At 33.4% G+C, this 21,411-nt stretch overlaps 1 protein-coding gene and 1 non-coding gene across 7 annotated transcripts in view; both read right to left on the minus strand.

Annotated features, from left to right (window-relative positions):
- Positions 1–15,004, minus strand: part of SANBR (SANT and BTB domain regulator of CSR) — a 54,831-nt gene extending 39,827 nt beyond the window's left edge. For 3 of the 6 annotated variants that reach the window (XR_005658211.1, XR_005658212.1, XM_039887063.1), the window contains exons 1-5: positions 14,865–15,004; positions 10,239–10,397; positions 4,348–4,531; positions 3,493–3,586; positions 1,154–1,392 (exon numbers count right to left, since the gene is read on the minus strand). Coding sequence is in view for 4 of the 6 variants with exons in the window: in XM_039887063.1 (XP_039742997.1) it covers positions 1,154–1,392; positions 3,493–3,586; positions 4,348–4,531; positions 10,239–10,388 (667 nt within the window). In the remaining 2 variants the exon portion in view is untranslated. Of the gene's footprint in view, positions 1–1,153; positions 1,393–3,492; positions 3,587–4,347; positions 4,532–10,238; positions 10,398–14,482; positions 14,623–14,864 lie in introns of those variants that run through there. The other 3 variants (XM_039887064.1, XM_039887067.1, XM_039887065.1) reach the window with 3 other exon arrangements.
- Positions 5,524–5,642, minus strand: LOC120622237 (5S ribosomal RNA). The gene has a single exon (XR_005658461.1). It is a non-coding gene; the product is annotated as a 5S ribosomal RNA (ribosomal RNA).
- Positions 15,005–21,411: the final 6,407 nt, after the last annotated feature.

Raw genomic sequence — 21,411 nt, forward strand, 5'->3', positions numbered from 1 at the left:
TAGTTGTAATGGGATCTGAAATAGTATCAATAAACTTTTCCTACTCTGTTATTTCAAAATCCCCTGACTTGTCTCGTGCTTTGAATGGATCTTTAAGCCATGCATGATTTTTTTAACATTATACATTAGTCATCTGGAAAATATTGGTTCACTGAGTTATGTAGATCTTCCAAATGTCAAAACATTTCATTGTATAACATATTAAAAAATCACATTCATTAATATGACCACAAGTGTCATCAGAAAAGTCTTTAAATATTGAGAAGCTGTAAAGCACATGAAAGCAGATACAAGTTTTCTAAAAACTGATTCTCACTTAAAAGCTTAAATTTTATCACTGGCAACAAATACTGTCAATTGTTTCCCTTTAACTAACTAGCTCATTTAATTCATTTTCAAGAAAATATCTGCCATATGCCTAAATCTGAATAATCATAATTTGTCTGTCAGTCATTCTTCCAAGTAAAAACTGTTTTCTATTTTTTAAAAAAGCAGCTAGTTTAGCCTGCAACTCAAACAACTGCACAATGCCCTTCCTCAAGACAACCATCATACTTTTTGGTGTGTGACAGAAGTGTACTTCCCATGTCATCTCATAGAATATTAAAAAGATGTATACTCAAGTGTCGAGTTAATAAAATTAGTCATTTTTACTGCTTCAATCAAGGACATTCTTAAGTGAAATTGGATTTTTTCTTTTTTTCCTTTTAACTACGAGCACATGGTGCTGAAAAATACAGTGACTACTAGTAGTTTGGTGCCCCAGCCTTGATGTGTGCTAAATAAAGCTCCAATAATTTTACCTTCCTTTACTTCTGTACCACCTGAACAAATGTCAACATAAAAATATAAATAAGATCTTGGTATTATTATGCAAATTGTATTGACCTGCTGGATCTTCTGAAAGGATCTTCAGGACTCCAGTGGCCCACACACCATAACGTGAGAACTGCTGATCTACAGGCCTTTTCATTTGCCATAAATTCATTATAATTTACTAAAAAAGATGAGCTATCAGTTTCCTAAAGGGCAGTTACCAATCCGAGCATAGTATTAATATTCAAAAAATTTTCCACATTTCATGTTCGACCTGAAGCAACTACCAGGCGACATACAAATTTCACTGTAAAATAAACAATAGATTGTCTTTTACCTAAAGTGGGCATCTCACAATCTTTATTCTCCTTAGTGTTCCTTTTAACATATTTTATCAACCAGTTGAAAATGTGAACGTCACAATGAACTGAAATGTCCACCTCTTCCCAGCGCTGGGCATCCATAGATAAATATTCAGCAAAGTACTTCATTTCTGATATCAAAAGATCTCGTGGACAAATAAAATCTTCCTTCAAGTTTTTTGCTTCATCACATACATGGATCACCATGTTTGGCCTTCGTAAAAAATGTTACACAGAAATTAAATTATTAGAGTTTTAGGAGAGGAGCCAAGAATATCGACATTTATTGGAAGTATGAGAACAAGGTGTTTTTGAAGGTTTTGACCACAAATTAGTTTTATAGGATTTGACATTCAGAATTTTTCATAAGTGTCTTGTTAACCTGATCTGTACCTTAGATTATGATTAATTTTAGTTAAGCTATTGACTTAATAAAACAAATAAAAATATTTTTACTATGGGACTCATAACTTACAGGGTTTTAATTTATTGTTTTCAAGTTATAAGTAAATTATAAAGTTTTAAAAAATGATACCAATTCCTAAAGAAAAATTAAATAATACATTCCAATTCTTGTGATGAACATAAAACAGCAATTTTACATAGCTGTGGGTATGCGAAGGAGATAAAGATTAAACACTAAAATTTTCTTACTAATAATGAATAGGAAAAAAAGTTAAAATTATTCATTAAAGAATCAAAAAATTAGCATGGTTACTTAGTTATTTGTGACAGCAAGAAAGTTTGTCTTTAGGCATTCATTAAATATAAATTAGTAAATGTAGTTAAAAGAATTCTTAAGACTAAAATATACTTATTTATACATTTTAAAAATAATTTAATAAGTTTAGCTAATCCATCAGAAAGTTTGCTTCAAAATTAAATACTCCCTGAATTTACTTTCCTATGAAAATTATGTCACCTCAAATAGAAACAGTGTGATCCACACTGCTTTCAAGTCATTACAAAAGGAAAAGATTAAATAGGAAGAGATACAGTGTCCTATAAAATGAATCTAATGTATGTTTAACTGTACTTCATAAATTTCTAATATAAAAAAATTATATTTAAAATAAAATGGGGCTACCAGAAAAGTCAAAGTCAAAGAAACTTAAATAACTTCACAAATTGTTCTTCCAAAGAAATTATGGTCAAAATATAAACAGGTAATGACTAATATAAGGAAGCATAAAGCTTCTGTGGCTTTTTGGACCACAATATGATATACAAGATAATTCCAGTAAAAAAAAAAAAATTACCCGATAAAATTTTCGTACCACACAAACAAATCTACCAGTTAAAAATCTATGTGAATAAACTAAAAATCACTGAATTATACACTTTAAAAGGATGAATTTTTGTATTGTGGTAAAATACACATAACATAAAATTTTAGCCATTTTTAAATGTACAGTTCAGTGGCATTAAGTACATTCATATTGTTATGCAAGCATCATCACCATCCATCTCCAGAACTTTTTCAGAGGTAAATTTTATGGTATATGAATTATACAGTAATAAAGCTATTATTTTAAAAAAATGGATCAAATATGTGGTGACAGAAAGAAATCTAACTATGGGAGGTGAACACACAATGTAAATAAATATACATATGCCTTACTGTTAAAGTGTACAGCTGAAACTTATTGGATTTAACCAATGTCACCATAAAAAAAGAACAAAAACAAAAAAACAAAAAACAAAACTACCAAAACTGAAATACACAAAGGATCTTTCAGAGACAGTGAAATGTTCTATATCTTCATTTGGATGATGGTTACATGGTGAACACATTTGTTAAAACTTATCAAAGTGAATGCTTAAAATATGTTTATTGTATGTAAAATATACAAACCATAGAAAAACTATCAAAACTTGCAATATATTAAAAGATATTCTAATTTTTAAATGTTTCTATAATCAGTAATTATATTCAAATACTTATATCTAAAATATATATCGTTTCTTTAATGAAATCGAAGAATTAATGGCAGAGACTTTTCTTCGCATTTTAAAATATACTTTTCAAAGTTTTATGTAGATGTTATTTCTAATATTTACAAAATGAAAATGAATTTTTAAATAGAAAACTAGTCTAATTTATAAATAACACAAATAAGCCTTATGTTTAGCTATCAAGCAGTTATTTATAGTTCAACGCATGAAACAACCTGATTTTAATTGTTTCAGAAATTGTGTAATGTGAAATTTCCTAAAATATGGTAACTGATATATACAATCACCAATCATATAGTTTATAATTTAAAGTTGATATTCATATTAAGTCTTATCTAGCAAAGAACCAGCCTCCTACCCTTCAGATTCTTCAGTCTTTTCTCCACCATTACGAGTAGTACAATTTTCACTTTCTGAAGAACAATTCCTTGTGGAAGCTATACTATGTCTTCCTTAAATACAGAAACAAACATACAAAAACAAAGGGGGGAGGTTAGCATTTCTAGCTCAGAACGGGTTTTTACTTATTGAATGGTTATACTGTAAATGCATAGTTTCCAAGACTAGTTAAAGACGGTACTTTGCAGGTGGCATTTCTCTTAAAAATATCTAAAGGTATATAGAAAAAACAGTCCAAAAAAGGGATTACAAATTGCTAATGTTACACTGAAGATTTTAAAAACCTGATATGGTGTGTACAGATAGGGGTCAAATGCTCAAAATCCAACAATATAGTTTTTTATTCCTGAAGTAAAATTTCACATGAATACTCTCTACTGCTGCTGAGATTAAAATAATTCACTACACTCTAAGGATTTCTGAAACCAGTCATTTCCTAAGTCATTGCAGAAAACATCTCTTCTACTCTGCCACTGTGTCATTTGAAGATACTGCTGACTACAATAAAGGACAGCTGTAAAAAAGATAACGCAAGAGATAAACAAGATTCTCTCAGTAAAAATTATTAAAGGTATTAAGTCAAAACCCTTTAAAATTTATGACATAACTAGACATAACTAGGCTAAAAGACTGGAGTAGTAAATTTTGATATAGGAAAGAATTTTTTTGAGTAATAGTGTTTGACTTGTATATTAACATTTAAAAATTTTTTCAAATATAACAAAGAGACAAATTTCTAAAATTCAGAAAGATAAAAATGCAAATACATTTTTCTATTATAAGGACAAGTCCTGTATTTTGTTTAAAACCTCACCTGTTTTGGAAACTGCACCCTGACCAACTGGAGGCTCTTGAAATTCTCCCGGTACATCAAGCAGCGAGGATTTGATATAGGTAGCTAAAGTGTCCACAGGATTCTCTCCCGCCATGAGAGGACTATACTGGTTGTCAACAGGTGAGTTTCCGCAGCTCTTCAGTTCATCAAACCTTTTTGCACACTGTAATCACATAAATGTAGGTCTGGGGTTTTTTTGTTTTTTGTTTTTAATTAAAAAATGAGCAGATATTTTCTTGCCTACTATTGCTATAATTATTTCTTAAGTGAATATTAATCCATTGGGTAATGGCTAGAAAACTAGCACACATTTCAATACACAAAGCCTCTGACTTAATTTTTTCTTTTTTAAAATTCAGGATAGAATATTTTTTCAATATGCTTTAACCCAAAGGCATAATATGTTTATCCTCTTGTAGAAAAATGAAGAATAACTTTATCAACCATATTTCTCTGTAGTCTGCACCTATTATCAATTGACAATTTTAATAATTTAGTTAAAAATGTGGTTTATATTTTTACCACCAGAATAAGATCCAATTCTAATCTTCAATGGAAAGTAAACCAAAAAATATCTGATTTGTGACACTACATTTTCTTTATTAATATAATGAAGACTTTGTCCCTACTAACAATGAGGTTTACCTTGCACAAAATACTGTAGTAACATTTGACGGCCACATATTTGGGCAGGTTTTTCTAGCACAGTGTTTTACCTTAACCCATTAGTTAGTCATAAAATCAATTTAGAAGGTCCAGATTAACAATTGAGATTAAATAAAAGAGAACAGATTAGAAAATATCAAGACTGCATTAAGCATTGTAAGGCTTAATATTCCATCATGAAAATGTCATTTCTATGTGTGTACTAGGTCACACCATAAAATGCCTTCCTACTGTGGGTTTTGATCAAACAACAATGCTATAGCATCTGCTTTTAAATCTTCATTAACATCAACATGGGTACCAAATTCCATAGCAGACCAAGTAATCTGGGAGGTGCAAAAGGAGAAAAATATATACCACATAGATGTGTATACATTAAATGAATAATGCATTAGGTATGGCATCATTTACTATTACACAAATATTTAACAAGTACCCACTAGATATTAAGCATCATCTTTTAAAAAATTTTTTATTTTTATTTTTTTACGCCTACAGCACCTGGTCTTCCTAGGTGGTCTCCCATCCAAGTACTAACCAGGCCCGACCCTGCTTAGCTTCTGAGATCAGACGGGATCAGGCTTGTTCAGGGTGGCATGGCAGTAGACTAAGCACCATTTTCAGCAACAACTGTTTACATGGTTACCAGTACTATGAAGAAATGCCTAATCAAGGCTTTGAAAAGTGAAGTAACGCTTTTTTAAAAAGACACTTAAAAGATAGGTAAGTGTAGACTGAAATCTTATGTAATCAATATGCTCATCTCTTTAAAGTCTTAAAATTAAATAAAAATAATTAATATGATAAATGAGAAACAATATATTTTTATATGAGTATTGAAAAAAGTGGTGAAAGTGTGGGCAAAGAAAGAAAAACAAATGCTACAACATTATAAAAATGTACAGGTTCACATATACATGTACAAGATAAAGAATATAAATGGTTTAGCCAAATTCATTTTTCCTACATAATGAGTTTATTTTTTATAACACAAAGAAAGTGGTAAGTAGGCCTTTAAAACATAGTTTCTTTTGATATCTTTCAGGTAAAGTTTATAGCTTTATTAAAAGCTGAATGTAGATTTATTTTACAAAGCTTACTGTGATTTCTAATAGTTAAAAAACAAGAAAATTATGAATCTGAATATTTGAAATGAATACGATTGCTTAAACAAAAAGCAAGTAAACTAAATAATTTAAACTATATTATTAAATTGTTTTTTGTTTTTAAGCAAAAATTACATGATATCCATATGCAAAGAATGAGGCGGACATCCTACCTCACACCACATACAAAAATTAGCTCTAACAGATCAAAGACTAAATATATGAGCTAAAACTAGAAGACTCAAAAAAAAAAATACAGGTATAAATCGTTGTAACCCTGGATTAGGTGACAGTTTCTTAGATATGACACCAAAAGCACAAAAAACAGAAGAAAATTAGATGGACCTAGAGGTTATTATGCTGAGCAAAATAAATCAGGCAGAGAAAGATAAATATCATATGATTTCACTTATATGCGTAATCTAAGAAACAAAAAGAACAAACATGAAAAACAGACTCATAAATATGAAGGACAATCTGGTGATGGCTGGGCGGAGGGGACTGGGGAGGGGCTGGGAGAATGGGGTGAAGGGTTAAAGAAGTACAAATTAGTAGCTGATAGATGGTCATGGGGATGGGGAGCACAGCATAGGGAATGCAATCAGCAGTAATGTAATGGCTATGTGTAGAGCCAGAGGGAAGATAGAGTAATTGGGAGAGACTGTTTCATAAACTATATAAATGTCTAACCAATGTACTGTATATTTGAAACTAATCATAACATAAAATAAAATGCAAAAAAAAAAATTTTTAACTTTGTGTTTCAAAGGACACCATCAAGGAAATGAAGAGACAACCTACAAAACAGGAGAAAATATTTGCAAATCATATATCTGACAAGGGACTTGCATAAAGAATATATAAAGAACCCTTACTATTCAATAATAAAAAGACAAATAACTCAATTAAAAAATGGGCAAAGGATGTGAATAGATATTTCTCCAAAGATCTATAAAGGGCCAATATGCACATGAAAAGATGCTCAACATCATTAGCCATCAGAAAAACGCAAATCAAAATCTTAATAAGTTACCACTTCACATCCACTAGGATGGCTATAATAAAAAAGCTAGATAATAAAAGTGTTGACAAAGATGTGGAGAGATTAGAACTTCAAACATTGCTGGTGGAAATGTAAAATGGTGCAATCATTCTGGAAAAATTAGTTACATTATTTCAGCTAAATTAAACATTTACCTAAAATATCTTAATTCATCCTTTCTCCACTTTCAATACACCAGAAGGTCATTCAAAATGCATAAAAAATTATAATCCAGGAGATTAAGTGAGAGAACACTCAAGAAACTTAAGTAAATCAATATGCAACTGTCAAAAGGATTAGAAAAAGAGGTCAATGGATTAGAATAGTAAGTCCAGAAATAGATCTGAAGGTGCAATTTTAAACCTGTAATAAAGAATTAAATATTCAATAAATACTGAGCAATTATCTAGTCATTAGGGACAAAGTTAATACTAAAATAAACTCCAAGTAGAGTCTAGATTTAAATGTAAAAAAATAAAAGTAATCAGGAAAATGTATGTGACTATGCATTATACATAACTTTCAGGTGAGAATTTTCTAAACATGACAAAAAAGGCAGACAGCAAAGTAAAAGAAGCACGGATTTTAACAAACTTTTAAACATTTCTATATATCACTAATATCTTAATAAGCTGAAAACAAACAAAAATATGCTAGATCAAGGGTTAATATATTTAATACATACAAAACTGTTATTACACTAGTAACAGAACAAATTCACAAATAGAAAAAGGACATGGAACAATAAAATGTAAAATGTTCAACTTCTTTGGGATTTAAAGAAAGGTAAATTAAAACTGCAATGAGATAACACCTATATACAAATGAGAATTTTGAAAAGACACATACATAGTTGATATAGAAAGTGCAAGGACCAGGCACTCAGGATGACTGGACCATATCTTAGACGACCCTTCTAGTAGGCAATATGTATCAAAAGCCTTAAAAATGTACAAGCCCTCTGATCAAGCAATTATGCTTCTGAGATTATCTCCTAAGGAAAGGAGAATAAGATATTTATTGCTCTGGTATTTTAGTAGTCAAAAGTTGAAAACAATAGCCTAAATATCCGACAAAAGGGACTATTCAGTAAATTATGATATAGCTCAAAAAATAATATATTGCCATACAATGTTATAGAAATCTATTAGCTGATAAAGATGTTTACAACATGTTAAGTAAAAAGCAAGCAGCAAACAGTTCATTTGTTATATGTCCACTTTAACAATTCATATACATATAGAAAACATCTGGAAGGATATATACAAAGTATATATCTTACTTTAGGTAGGATCAGATTTATAATTCTGATTTTTTGCTGTTTCCTTTGTATGTATGTACTTCAACAACATGTTTTGCTTAATTATAAAATATTACTTAGAAATTAACACTACTTAAAAAGTCTGATTCACTATTTAGCTGTATTTCGATTAAAAAAAATTTCCTCAATTGGGTGAATTTAAATATGCAGTGGATAGTAGCATGATGTGATAGAGTTGTTAATTTTCTTAGGTTTGATTATAGTACTGTAGATAATGTCCTTATCTTAAGGAGATGTATGCAGCAGTATATGAAGTGTTATCATGCTGAAACTTGTAAATGTCACAGAAAAATATTACATTAAGAGATCAAGCAAATACCTAGAATTGCTGAATCTATATAAAAGATATAGGGGTGCTGACAGTAAAAAGTTGGAAAAATAGTTGAATTCACGCCCTGTTTTAAAGCGTAACACGTTTTAAAGTCCAAAAGGTGAAAATGTATAAATTAGGGAGTGATAATATACACTAAAACTTAAGTTTCCTCATCATTTCACAAAGACCTATAACGTAACTGAGAGTAAGTAATCTCTGTGGGTGCTAGTTTTCTAAGCTATAAAAAAAAGAGGGTGGAATTTGATTCATTCACTAATTTCACAAATATTTATTGAATGTATTCAGTGGGCCAGGCAGAGGCGAAAATGATTAAAACCCACTGGGGAAAATCATTAATGTCATTATCTACTTTTAGAACTCAGATGAATCCCGCTTTAGGAGTCCTTTTAACAGCAAAAATTCTGAGGTCAATGTTTCTTAAACTAGGGTTTCATGGACGAATTACCAGAAATCTAAGAGTTTCCTATTAGAATATTTAGACTTTAAGTTTAGATTCTGAGTATAAAAACATTAATAAAATCACCTAGATTATCAGGATAAAAGAATATTTCAATGCCTATTTGATTGTTTATAATTAAGTAATTTCTGTACTAAGAAATATTTAAAGTGCCCAAGGCTAATTTTTATAAAGGACAAAGGTAGGGAAGGAACTTGGTAGAGGAGAGATGTATTAGCGACAAGGGAAGACAAGTAATGTCATGGTGTAACCTAAGGCTTCATAATAGGTTAAAGAGAGAAAAGTGGAGGACGAATGAAGGCTTTGTAAGGCACATGACAGAACTGGCTGAATACAAAATATTTCATGCCACAATAGACTGCATAATATTCGTGTTTATAATCGGCATTTAATTTCAGCAAAACACTATTACTTATCCCATTAAGTAAGCATTATTAGTTTGAATTGTGTTAGTTTTAGTTTTCATTTGTATCTATATGAAAATGAGGTTTATGGTGGTATAGGTGAGTTTATACCTAGCATTGTTAGTTCTCATTTAACTTATATTATGAGAAAAATAATTTGAGTCAACACTGGAAGTTTTTAAATTTTTCTGTAAATTACTCATAGCATTAGGGATTTAATACCATAAAATCTTATTTACAAAAATTTTACCTACCCATAATTTTATAGCAACACCTCTATTGCTTAAATTAAGATATTGTTAGTAAATTTTCAGTTGTGTAAACATGTAAAGAAAGGCTGAATTTAAACATACCAGGTGAGTTAATATATTATAAAATTCATAGTTTTTATCTAGTCAAATTATATCACATGCATATTCAGCACTTATACCTGCATATATAATATATAAAACTCAAATATTTTTTTCTCTCTAACTGTTCTTTGAAACTGATCACTTTTTCTGATTTTTTTCAGGAAATATCTGTGGGACTATTATTTACCTCTTTGGGTGTTAACCCAGGCACAAGCCTTGCCACAGTTTCCCAGTTGATGGTCTGATGGATTCCAATTAATGGATAAAGGATCATGTCCAACACCATTTGGCTGTTATTGCTCAGGAAATTGTTGTTTTCTGAATATCCACGACTCATCTTTTGGAACTAGAGATGAAGATGACAAACAAATTTATTCACATTTGATATCCAAATGTTTTCAAAACATTATAAATCAGTAATAATTCATTCCTACGAACTACTATGTAAAGGACAAGTAAAACTGACTTAAAATAAACACAGAATATACAACTCAAGCTCTTCATATATAATAGCATTTCAGTACTATGGATTGGTGGATGGATGAAGGATGGACCGATAAATATGTGATAAAAAAGTAAAATAAAATATTAATGGTAGAATATAAGATATACAAGTGTTCATGAAAATTCTTTTACTTTGCTGTATGTTTAAACTTTCTTATAATAAAACACTGGGGGTAAAAGTTGAATATATCTTCCTAAAAAAATCCTTTAGTGTGCCTGGTTTATACTTTGATTAGCAATGTGTGGTTGGTAGAATTAAACTGTAAAAACAAAGCTCGTTATAAAAAATTATAATTTCATTTTAGCCCTAAGCAATGTTTATTTTTCTGTGAGTAAATGTCATGCTACAAACAAGGAAGGCTGAGCATACTTGATTTTTTACTGATCAATCAAATGAAACTTAAAACCAAGTTCATCTGACATTTTAGGATAAGCATAATTATTGTTATTGTGCCATGTAATTATTAGCTATAAGAGACAGGGAGATTATTATCAACAACTGTAATTAGTATTTTTACTTGTTTGAAACAACTTTTTGGGGGAAAGTTCTTCTCTTCTTCCTTGTAAGCAGCAATGTGACAATGGGCCTAATATGGTTCCTTATACACTCACTCAGACACACACCCTGACATTCATATATAAAAAGCCAAGACACCTCCACACACATGCACACACCCACTCACTCCTGCAGAGGGAAAGCTTCTGTTGCTTCTTCACCTGTCTCTCCACCCATCTCTGCTCACATCACATCCTCTAGTTCAATCCAGGAGCCCTTGAATAACAAACCCAGTGACCAATGATGTCCAAAATCTTCAGGCAAGGATCACCAAGAAAAAAGCTCTAGATGGCTTTCCAAATGAATGTAGTTCAATAAACATTTAGTGAATCTCAACTACATGCCAAACATCAGGGATACAAAAATAAACATGGCACGGTCTCTGTCCTCAAGGAGTTTATGGTCTGGTGAGGAGTACCAGCAGACAAGCAGATCATCTAAATATCATCTACTGAGAGCCAAAGCAAAGGGGAGCAATGAAGGGGAGGAGGAGAGGCACATAATAGCTGTTATTTGTTGAGTATTTACTAGGAGCAGGGAACAATGCTAAGTCTTTTACATAAGTTAAAAGAAAATAGGTGCTTCCCCCCAATTTTACAAGATGATGAAACATATTCAGATAAGTCACTTGTACAAGGCTATAGAGTTCATAAGAGGCAGAGCAAGGTTAAACTGACTCTCACATCCATGCTGTTTCCATTATACACAAGAGGTATATAACAGGGGAGACAGCAGGTTGGGAATGATGGCTTACGGCAAAGAGACTAGCACATTTTAAAGTTAGTTATGATTTAGTGAAACAATTCTAGAAGCTTCTGTTGGTGAGGCAGGGGAGGGTGCAGGCTGTGGTGTCAAACAGAAAAAGCAGCTATACCACTAAAACTTAAAGAATTTTAAGAATTTATATCAATTATACTTCAATGAAACTAAAATTTAAAAACAAAAGAATTTTAAGAACCTTTTTGTATCAATGTATATGAGACATTTCTTATTTTATTCAAACCTTTACTGAGCCCCCACTATGTGCCAGGCATTGTAGCTGAAGTTAGAACATAAATTTACAGAAGAAATAATGACAAAGGTCTATGGCTCCTCCTATCTATGGCTTAAATGATGATGAATTTTTGGTTGGGAATATAATTTCCAAATAGAAGCTGTTCGTATGGAAAATGCCATCTATTTTAGGACAAGAAGTATGAAGCAAAGGTCTACTGCCAGACCAGTACAATGTAAAATGCCATGTACATGGGAGTCTACAGCTGTGGTCTGAGTTTTAGCTCCATATATGCTAGTCAAGGCAAGTCATCTGAACTTAAGCAATATAATTAAGTGATGATAATACTTCTGATATAATAAAATTGAGATGATAATTTTGTGGAAGCACTTGAAGACAATAAAAGCGCCTCGCAAAGGTGATGCAGCATAAAGTAATAGTATACACCTCCTAGATTGTGTCGAAGATTATGTGAGATGTTTAAATGTTGGAATGTGGAATTGGAATGTAGAAGTTCTCAATAAGTGTTAACAATGATTAGTACTATGTAATTGTTTACAAAAAACACTGGTATAGGACAACAGGCGATAGACATCATAAAGTTATCCTACATGTGTCTGTATGTACATTAAAAAGAAACAAATAAAAACACTATACATTCTAATAGCATAGCTTCCTAGCAACCAGAGAGGTATAGATGGGCCAGAATCCTGTTGTGGATAAGTGTATAAACTCTGGAAGCCAGACTGCCCAAATCTTTATCCCAGTTTTACCATTAAGGTATCATCTGGTTCAGATTACTTATCTCTATCACTCAATTTCCTCATCTGTAAAACAAAGAATAGTAGTTAGCCCCAATACTTTTGAAGATATGGACAGAGCTACTTGGTACACAGGAAGGACTATATAATGTTTATAGTAGTAAATTATATTACTGTTCCAGATATCCTGAGATTAAACAAATTCATAAAGATAAATGTGACAAACAAAAGGAGAGACAGCAACTTTTAAATGAAGCATATCTTCAACAAAATGAATAAAAAGTCAGATCTAGATTCTTATCCAGCTTTACCATTTTTAATTGTCTCAGCTATAAGAAAACAATACCTACCTTTGGGGTTAAGGATTAAATAGTAATATATATAAAGCACCCAGTACACTACCTGGCATATGAAAGGTATTTATTATTATTATTTTTCCTCTTCTTATTTTGCCCATTATTGGTATTAAAAATTTCTAAGAATTAGTTTAATAATTGTAAAACATTGCCTTGAGTCTAGTTGAAATAGATTTTACAGAACTTCATTGTTCTCCACTTGTGTGCCTAGCACATCATCACTTGTCATACCATGCAATTTGAGATGTATGTTAGGGCATGGGGTATTCTATTATAATTTGTTTCGGTCTCAGTAGAAAGCTGTCTAAAATGTAATCCAGGGCAAGGACCTTGGTGCTGTTTTTTTCATTTCTTAAAAGTTCTAAAATATTTATTGTGGCCTGCAATGTGCAGGCACCTGTTAGCTAATCAAAAATATTGTCCAGATTAAATATTTGTATGTATATTTCAAATATGATACTCATGGTATACCTGTTTAAGAATAATTTAAATAATCTAGATGGGAAAAAAATTTTTCCTGTTGACACTTTCTTTACAAAACTGAATCATCCCAATCAAGGGAAGACTACACAGTATTAATTCCAGTTAAAGGAATGTTAAAGAAAGTATCCCTTAGAGTCTGAATGTAAGTATGACAGGCATAGCACTAATAGATAACCCTTAATAACATAAAATTCTCTTGGAATAGTTGTCACAGTGCACCTCGTTTTGGGAAAAAAGTGTAGACTTATCAAAAACTGTGACATAAAAGTTTGAAGCTCAAATTACACTACTACTGAATCTACTCCCATTCGTGATAAAATATATTCAAAAAGTTAGTGTTTAAGGTGAATCATGTTATTTACCAGAAACGAAAATTATATTTGTTTAATAGTTTTTAATATCACACCTTATGTCCTCTCTCCTATTCCTACAGTATTGATTTATTTATACGTATTAATTAGACCAAACTAAGAACAAATAGAGGTCCACGACTGGCAACGGATTTTTTTCCTTTTTTGAAACAGAAAAAAGCTCTTGTAGACAGGCTTTTTTTTTTCTTAGTGTTAAGATGGGAAGCGAGAGGGGGCCAGCAGGGCAGGTCAATGGACTTTGGCATATCAGGGGGTGGGAGGTAACACTGAGTCATCTTGCACCAGGAGAGAAGACTGGTGTCCAGGTTTCCTGACCTCAAACGAGAATGGAGCCAGTTGGCTTTTATCGTGAAGAAAATATAATCATATCCGAAATCCAGGATGAATAGACCAGAGCCCTGCAAACCTTCCGCCCAGAGGCTCACTGCGCGGGGCGTCCTCCGTACAGCCCAGATCTTCGCGGTCTCCAAACCCGCCTCCATCCCGCGTTGGGGCAGAAACTCTCCCAGCGCGGAGACGTGGGGGCGGACAAAGGCGGCGGGCAGAGGGGCGCGGCCGCGCCGGCACAAGCTGGGCTTCCCTCCGCTGGTGCGCGGGCGAGACGGGCTACAGGGATCTGGAGCAAGCAGGGCCGGAGGGCGGCGGGCTACGCGTGGGGGCGTCCGCAGGAGTTTGGGCGGCCAGGGGAGGAGGCCGCGGCGGGAACGCGCTGGCTGCCAGCGGTGCCGCCCCTCGCCGCACTTCCTGTCCCCCGGCCGGCACCTAAGGAACCTCGGCACGTCGCTTACCTCCACAGGGCCGCGGCGGACCTCGCTGAACCTCCGTCACCTGAGGTAGCCAGTTCTGCCCGCGCTCAAGCCATGAACCTCCTGCGACCCGGCCCGCAGTCCGGCCCACGGCCCTCACATAAGGCCCTCACACAAGGCCCTCACACGCCGCCCCTCCCTCTGGTAAGCGGCTCGGGACCACCCCCGGGGGCGGAGGACCGCCGGGCCCAACACGCCCCTCCAATCACAGGCCAGCGCCACAGAGGCAGAACCAATGAGCGACGAGCTCCTGCCGGGCGGGAGGGAGCCGAACAAGCGGCTGCGGCAAGCGGCCGCCTCGCCTCGCCTTTGCCTTCCCCTGCCCCCTCTTGCACTGACTCTAAGGCTTGTCGCAGTGCAGCGTCCCCACCCTCCCAGCGTCTTGTCTCTTAGCAACCAGATCTTCCAAGCCTGATCTTAGGTGACCAACTCTTGAGTCCAGAAGAAAGGGGAATACAGGAGAAAGAAAACTCGGATATGGATAAAATGGTTGGCAATGCAAGTCACTGTGGTATATAGCTGCTTGGGTTAGGTAGAATGGGAAAATTGTACGATCTGAGGGACACCAAAAGTATCTTGGGTTAAGCATTGTCTTTATCAAGAGGCACCTCTAGGCACCTCTTGAAAAATGTAAATAGCGCTGGGTTACAAATTCAGTTTTCATTCACATTAATAAGTTCAGCATGAGTGTGTTATTGTGAATATTATCACCGGGGAACTAGTAAACATGTAAGGCTCAGTCTTGTAGGTGTAGAACAGGGCCATAACGATGTTTTCAGAGAGGGTGTCCTGACACAAGAAAAACTATGTGCAGAGAGTCCTTAGGTGAAAGCAAGCCTGGAATATTTAAGTAACTGCAAGGAGGTCAATGTGACTCCTGTGAGGAGAGTAGAGGGTGAAGAGTAGAGGGGGGTCAGATGGCATAACCACTTGTAGACCACTGTATGGACTTTGAGTTTTTACTGAGTCAAATGGGAAGCCGCTGGCAGGTTTTTAGCAGAGGAATGTTATGACATTAAAAACAAAAAACAAACAAACAAAACTAATATTCTTCCTGTTTTGACTATAGGTCTGGTCAGGTAAGGGCAGAGGTAGAATGACAAGTCATGAGGCTATTACAATAATATATGTGAGATGTGAGTAAAAGGGAGAAATAAAGAAGGATTCCAAAGTGTTTGGCCTAAACAAATGGAAAGATGTAGTTCCAATTGATTGGCACACGGAAGAAAATGGAGGAGAAACAGGTTTTGAAGTGAAGGTCAGGATTTTTAAGCACACTAAATTTCAGATACCAAGTGAAGATATCAAAGTGGCAGATTTGATTTTGGAATTCAGATGAAAAGTAAGGCCTAAAGATATAAATTCTGGAGTTGAGAACATATAGTATTATAAGTCACCAGAATGGATGAGAACATCAAGGAAGTGAGTATACAATAGAGGACCCTGGGGTCATTCACAAGTAAGGATGAGAAATCAGCAATGAAGAGCGAAAAGAAGGAGTCAATAATATTGTAAGGAAACGGAGGACCTTTGTAAGGAGGACCATAATGTAAGGAGGACCATTATGTTGTCCTAGAAGCCAAGGGAAAAAAAGATTTTCAAGAAGGAGGGAGTGATCAACTCTGCCACCAAGATCAAGTAGAATTAATACTGAGACTGTTCACTGGATAGCAATGTAGTTTACTTAGTGTTTACTGGTGACCTCAACAAGAGTTGTTTCGGTGCGACCCAAAAGCCTGCCAAATTGAGTTCAAGACAGAGAAGTTAATAGATACCCTCTAAAACTGGTTAAGTCAAGAAAAAGCCGGATGAGCAAATTATTTAGAAATAAAGAGGTAAAAACAGAAGAGCAAAAAAGTTAAATGTGGCTGCTTTTGGGATCAGGTCTCTGGAAGGAACCGCATTAGGCAGCAAAATCGACAACTCTCTCAAGGGTAATAGAGCACACTTGGTTGCAGAAAGCCAGCTTGGCTTCTAGTTAAATACGAGATTGATTATTCATTTTTATCTCCTTTCTCCTCACAATCAAAAATTAGAATGAGAATAAGAAGCAGCATTAAACAATAAGGACAAAGCATAAAAGAGAAAACAATGAAACTTTCAGAAGTCAGAATATAAAATAGACTTAGTAGAGGGGATGAAATGACAAAGACGGGGATTCTGACAACTAAGACTGTTTACACTATAGAACCCTTGAAAGACTCAGTACTTGAAAGCATCAGGCACCATTCCTTGTAGCCAGATTTGGTACACAGAAACTAGGCAAATAAAAAAGGAATATCAATGCCAAGAAAACCACAATGTTATATAAGAAATGAATAGGGAGAAACAATATTTACATGGTAATGCAAACATTTTCACTGACTTGACTCAGAGTTAAAATATTATTATACTGGGAAGATGGGGTAAGAGGAAATGTGGGATAGTAGTGCAGGGCAGTCAAATACTATATGGGGTTAGGGGAAGAAAGGAGGTTAATAGATAACCTCTAAAATTGGTAAGTTGAGAAAAAGCCAGATGAGCGCATTATTTAGAAACAAGAAGGTAAAAACATTAGAGCAAAAAAGTTAAATGTGGTTCCTTTTGGATCGGGTCTCTGGTGTGAGGCAGGGGACTACTTTACTTCTTTGTTTTTTAAATCACAATTTGTATTTTTAAAACCATGCGACTGTATTAATTTGATAGTTAAAAATGTAAATGAACAGATAAAACATAAGAAGTAAAAATAAGAAGTAAAAATAACTTCAGAAAAGTTATTTGTTCAACTAGGAAAATACTGACAATAAAAAATTAACCGTAACAATCTAGAATAAAAACTTCAAGTGATACCAACACTGCTGAATGAATAGAAGTAGGGGGACAATAGGGAGAACCGTCTGGAGAAGAAAGCAGGGAGGATGATAGTGTGCCAGCATTCTTGTATTGTTATGACTCCAATATTGGGAATTTCAAACGCCGGTGGAAAAAAATAAACATAACCACAACAAGAATAAAAATAGCATGAATAGCATGTATAGCTTTCAAACCTACAGAAGAAAATCTGATCTATAAAAAAAGCAGAAGGCATAAGTACAAAACTTGTAATAAGGTGATATAAGTATGAAATAACTGATAAAACAGTAAGAAGCTATCAACAACTGGAGATTTTAAATACATTCCTTTTAGAAACAGCAAAGATCAAAAAATAAGCAAATATAGAGACAAATTTAAAATATAAATGCAATCTATCATACAGTTCAATCTAACATAATTCCTACCTCACGTTTCCACATGGAAGTATTTCTCTAGAATAACTGATGCCTTTTTCCTCCCTCCTCTTCTTCGCTTACTGCTTTTCATGAGAAGAGTGAGTTAACTGATTGGCAAGTTTGGAAGAATAATTTTAGAGCTGAAAGGAAATAAAATTCTCAACTCCAACTACAGTTTTGAAGGTGGAAGAATCAGAAGGCCATAAAATTCAAATACTTTCCTCAATCAAGCTAACACTAATTCCAAATCTGTGGTTCATTTTGTGGTCTATTCAGGGTTTAGGACTCATTTTTGGAAAGTCCTCTTTTCTTGTTATGAAGTAGAAAACTAATTTGATGCAAGATAATAATGGTGTTTAACTCACAATGCTCTATGTGAACTTCCTAATATGTGTATAATCTATGCTATCTTGAGCAGGAAACCAGTTAAAGGTTAAAAATGAAAGTTTATTTCAGTTACTGACTGTAGCTATTTACATCAAGCCAAAACAGATTAAAATAACATTTTGATTCCTAAAAAAATTAGAATAAGCATTTCTTCAAAGCTGTAAATACAAGATAAATATACCAAGTTCAATATATTCCTCTGTAACAGAAATAATAGAATACCATTTTCAATGGCAACAAAAATTACAAAGAACCTAGGAATTAGCCAAAAAAAATATGATATCCTAAATAAATGGAGAAATTGTATTCACGAATGAGATGATTTGACATTGTTAATATGTTAATTCTCTCTAAATTAACTTATAAATTTAATGCCATTCCAATCAAAATCTCAACATCTTGTTTTAGGGAAACTGATAAGTTGATATGAAAGTTTATACAGAAGAATATAAATTCACAAAAAGCTAATTTTAATAAAGGACAAAATAGATTCACCTAGCAGATATTAAGACATACTACAAAGTTACATTAATTAAAGTGTTATACAGGAAAAAGAACTGACATATATCAATAAAACAGCCCCAAGCAGTTTCATGTTTATGGGAAATTGGTATGTAATAAAATGGGGAAAATACGGATATTTAGCAGATGGTGTTAGAAAAACTGCTACAGTCCTTCTCGGCATGCCCAGCAGACATTCACACTCACAAGACCAAAAGGATATAATTTGGCACCAAGGTCACTTAGTTCGGCAGGATAGTACAGCACAGTAAACATAGCACGGAGAGAGGAAAGCATCCTTCTTAGAGAAGCCTCATGTGCCACAGGAACTACTATCAGTTACCAGTCGTACCTTATTCAGAAGTCTCAAAGCCTGTGCCTTTTCATTTTACAATTAAAAAATTTTGCTGGGTAAATAACATATTTACCTTGTTTATCATATTACCATATTTATCTAAACAGCAGATTTCCCTAAAAACATTGTGCTAAGGAAAAAGTAAACCCAAGATAATTTTCCCATAGGCAGAGAAGGGGTTTTGTTAACCTTCTCCCCTTAATGCCTATCTGGAGAAAAAGTTGGATTCATACCTCATACTATATCCAAAAATAATTCCAATTAAAATTAAAGACCTAAATAGTAAAACTATAAAACTGACAGAAGAACGAGACCTAAAAAACACAAACAATTAGGGAGAAAATTAAAGATGTCCATTCCATGAAGGATATCAAGACAAATTTAACAAATCAGACTAAGTTATTTCCACTATCCGAACATCTAGAATCTATAAAAAATGTCTTGTGCTATAATCAGTAAGAGAAAAACCTAACAGAAAAATGGGCAAACTACTAGTATTTTCCACAGAATAGAAAACCAGAATGTCTATAAAGCATATGCTCAGCCTCATTAGTAATCAGATAATGCATATTAAGACAAAATACATTTTACACATATCAGATTAACAAAAATCAGAAAATATTAAGTGCTGCTAAAGACTTTAGAGAAAATGAAACCCTTATATCTTGCTGGTGCACGTGTAAACTGGGATAACCATTCCTAGGAAGCGGCCAGCATTACTTAACTGAAATTAAATATGTATACATACAAAACCCCAGTCATTCTACTCTAGGACATATATACTACCACAGAAACTACAGGGCAGGTTCATAGCAAGATATGTACAAATTTGTAGACGTGAGAACAGCTGGAAACAACTTAAGTATCTATCACTAGAGGAAAAGATAAACTACTGGTATGTGAATGCAATAAACATGTGTCAGTCAGAAGTGTGTTATATATAGTAACATGAATAGGTCTTAAAAATCTAATATTTTATGAAAGTTAGAAAATGAAATTTATACTATATCAATTTTATAAGATTTAAATCTTATACAAGAAATATTATATAATTTTTCAAGGAAATATACCCCAAATTTGGAAGATGGCTTGGAAAGATAAGTATTAAATACAGTAAGAAAGAGGAGTATGGATTTATAGGCAGGAGATGAATAGAGTAAAATAAAACAGTACAAAAATGTAGCCTTTCTAGGTCAATGACATTAGTATCATTGATAAAAAGTATGATTGATGACTGACTCAAGTCTGAGCATCTGATATCCTTAAAAATTAAAACATTTATTTTACATGAGCAGAAACATTAAGACTTAGATTATTTAAACATTATTTTAATGTGGAAAACTGTTCATGGGCCATAATATAGTAAATACCCCATATGATCTGTAAGTTAGCTGACTTTAAATGAAACAGTTCATTCTCTCAAGATAAATATAAAAACTATATAATATGAAAGGACATTTCAAGACAATGCTGCAAAAACAAATTTTTGTGCTGAATAAATATTCCACTGTGTTTTTCTAAGTTAAGCTGTTTTGATATTCAGCAAAATAATTTAAAACTACATTTGGCAAAGTCATACATACAAGTAAACTAATTTTAATTTTTAATTAATTTTGTGTATGAATTGGAAATTCTAGACTGAGATACATACTTTGTGACACTTTCACAGGATGTAAGAAGTTAAATATACATGGAAAATTTTACAAAACATGTACCTACCATAACATCTTATTTTTGATTGTGCTTTATATTTTTAAAAAACACTCTCATGAGGCAGATGAGAGTGTTTTCCCCAACATTATCAATGAGGAAATTAAAAAATAATGTGAGTTAAATCTTATAGTAAGTAGTGGTAGTGTCCAGATTAGACTCTAGGTCTCCCAAAACCTAGGTTTGTGGTCTTATTTTTATTTAACTTACCTTCTAGATAACTTTTATATAAATATAAGTCTAATATTTTTCTTTAAATCACAAGGAAATAAACAGATACACTGGTTTGCAGTAGTTAATATACACGATGATATGAAGAAAAATAGAC

Source organism: Pteropus medius, unplaced genomic scaffold (assembly GCF_902729225.1).
Source record: "Pteropus medius unplaced genomic scaffold, Ma_sr-lr_union100, whole genome shotgun sequence".
NCBI lineage: Eukaryota > Metazoa > Chordata > Mammalia > Chiroptera > Pteropodidae > Pteropus > Pteropus medius.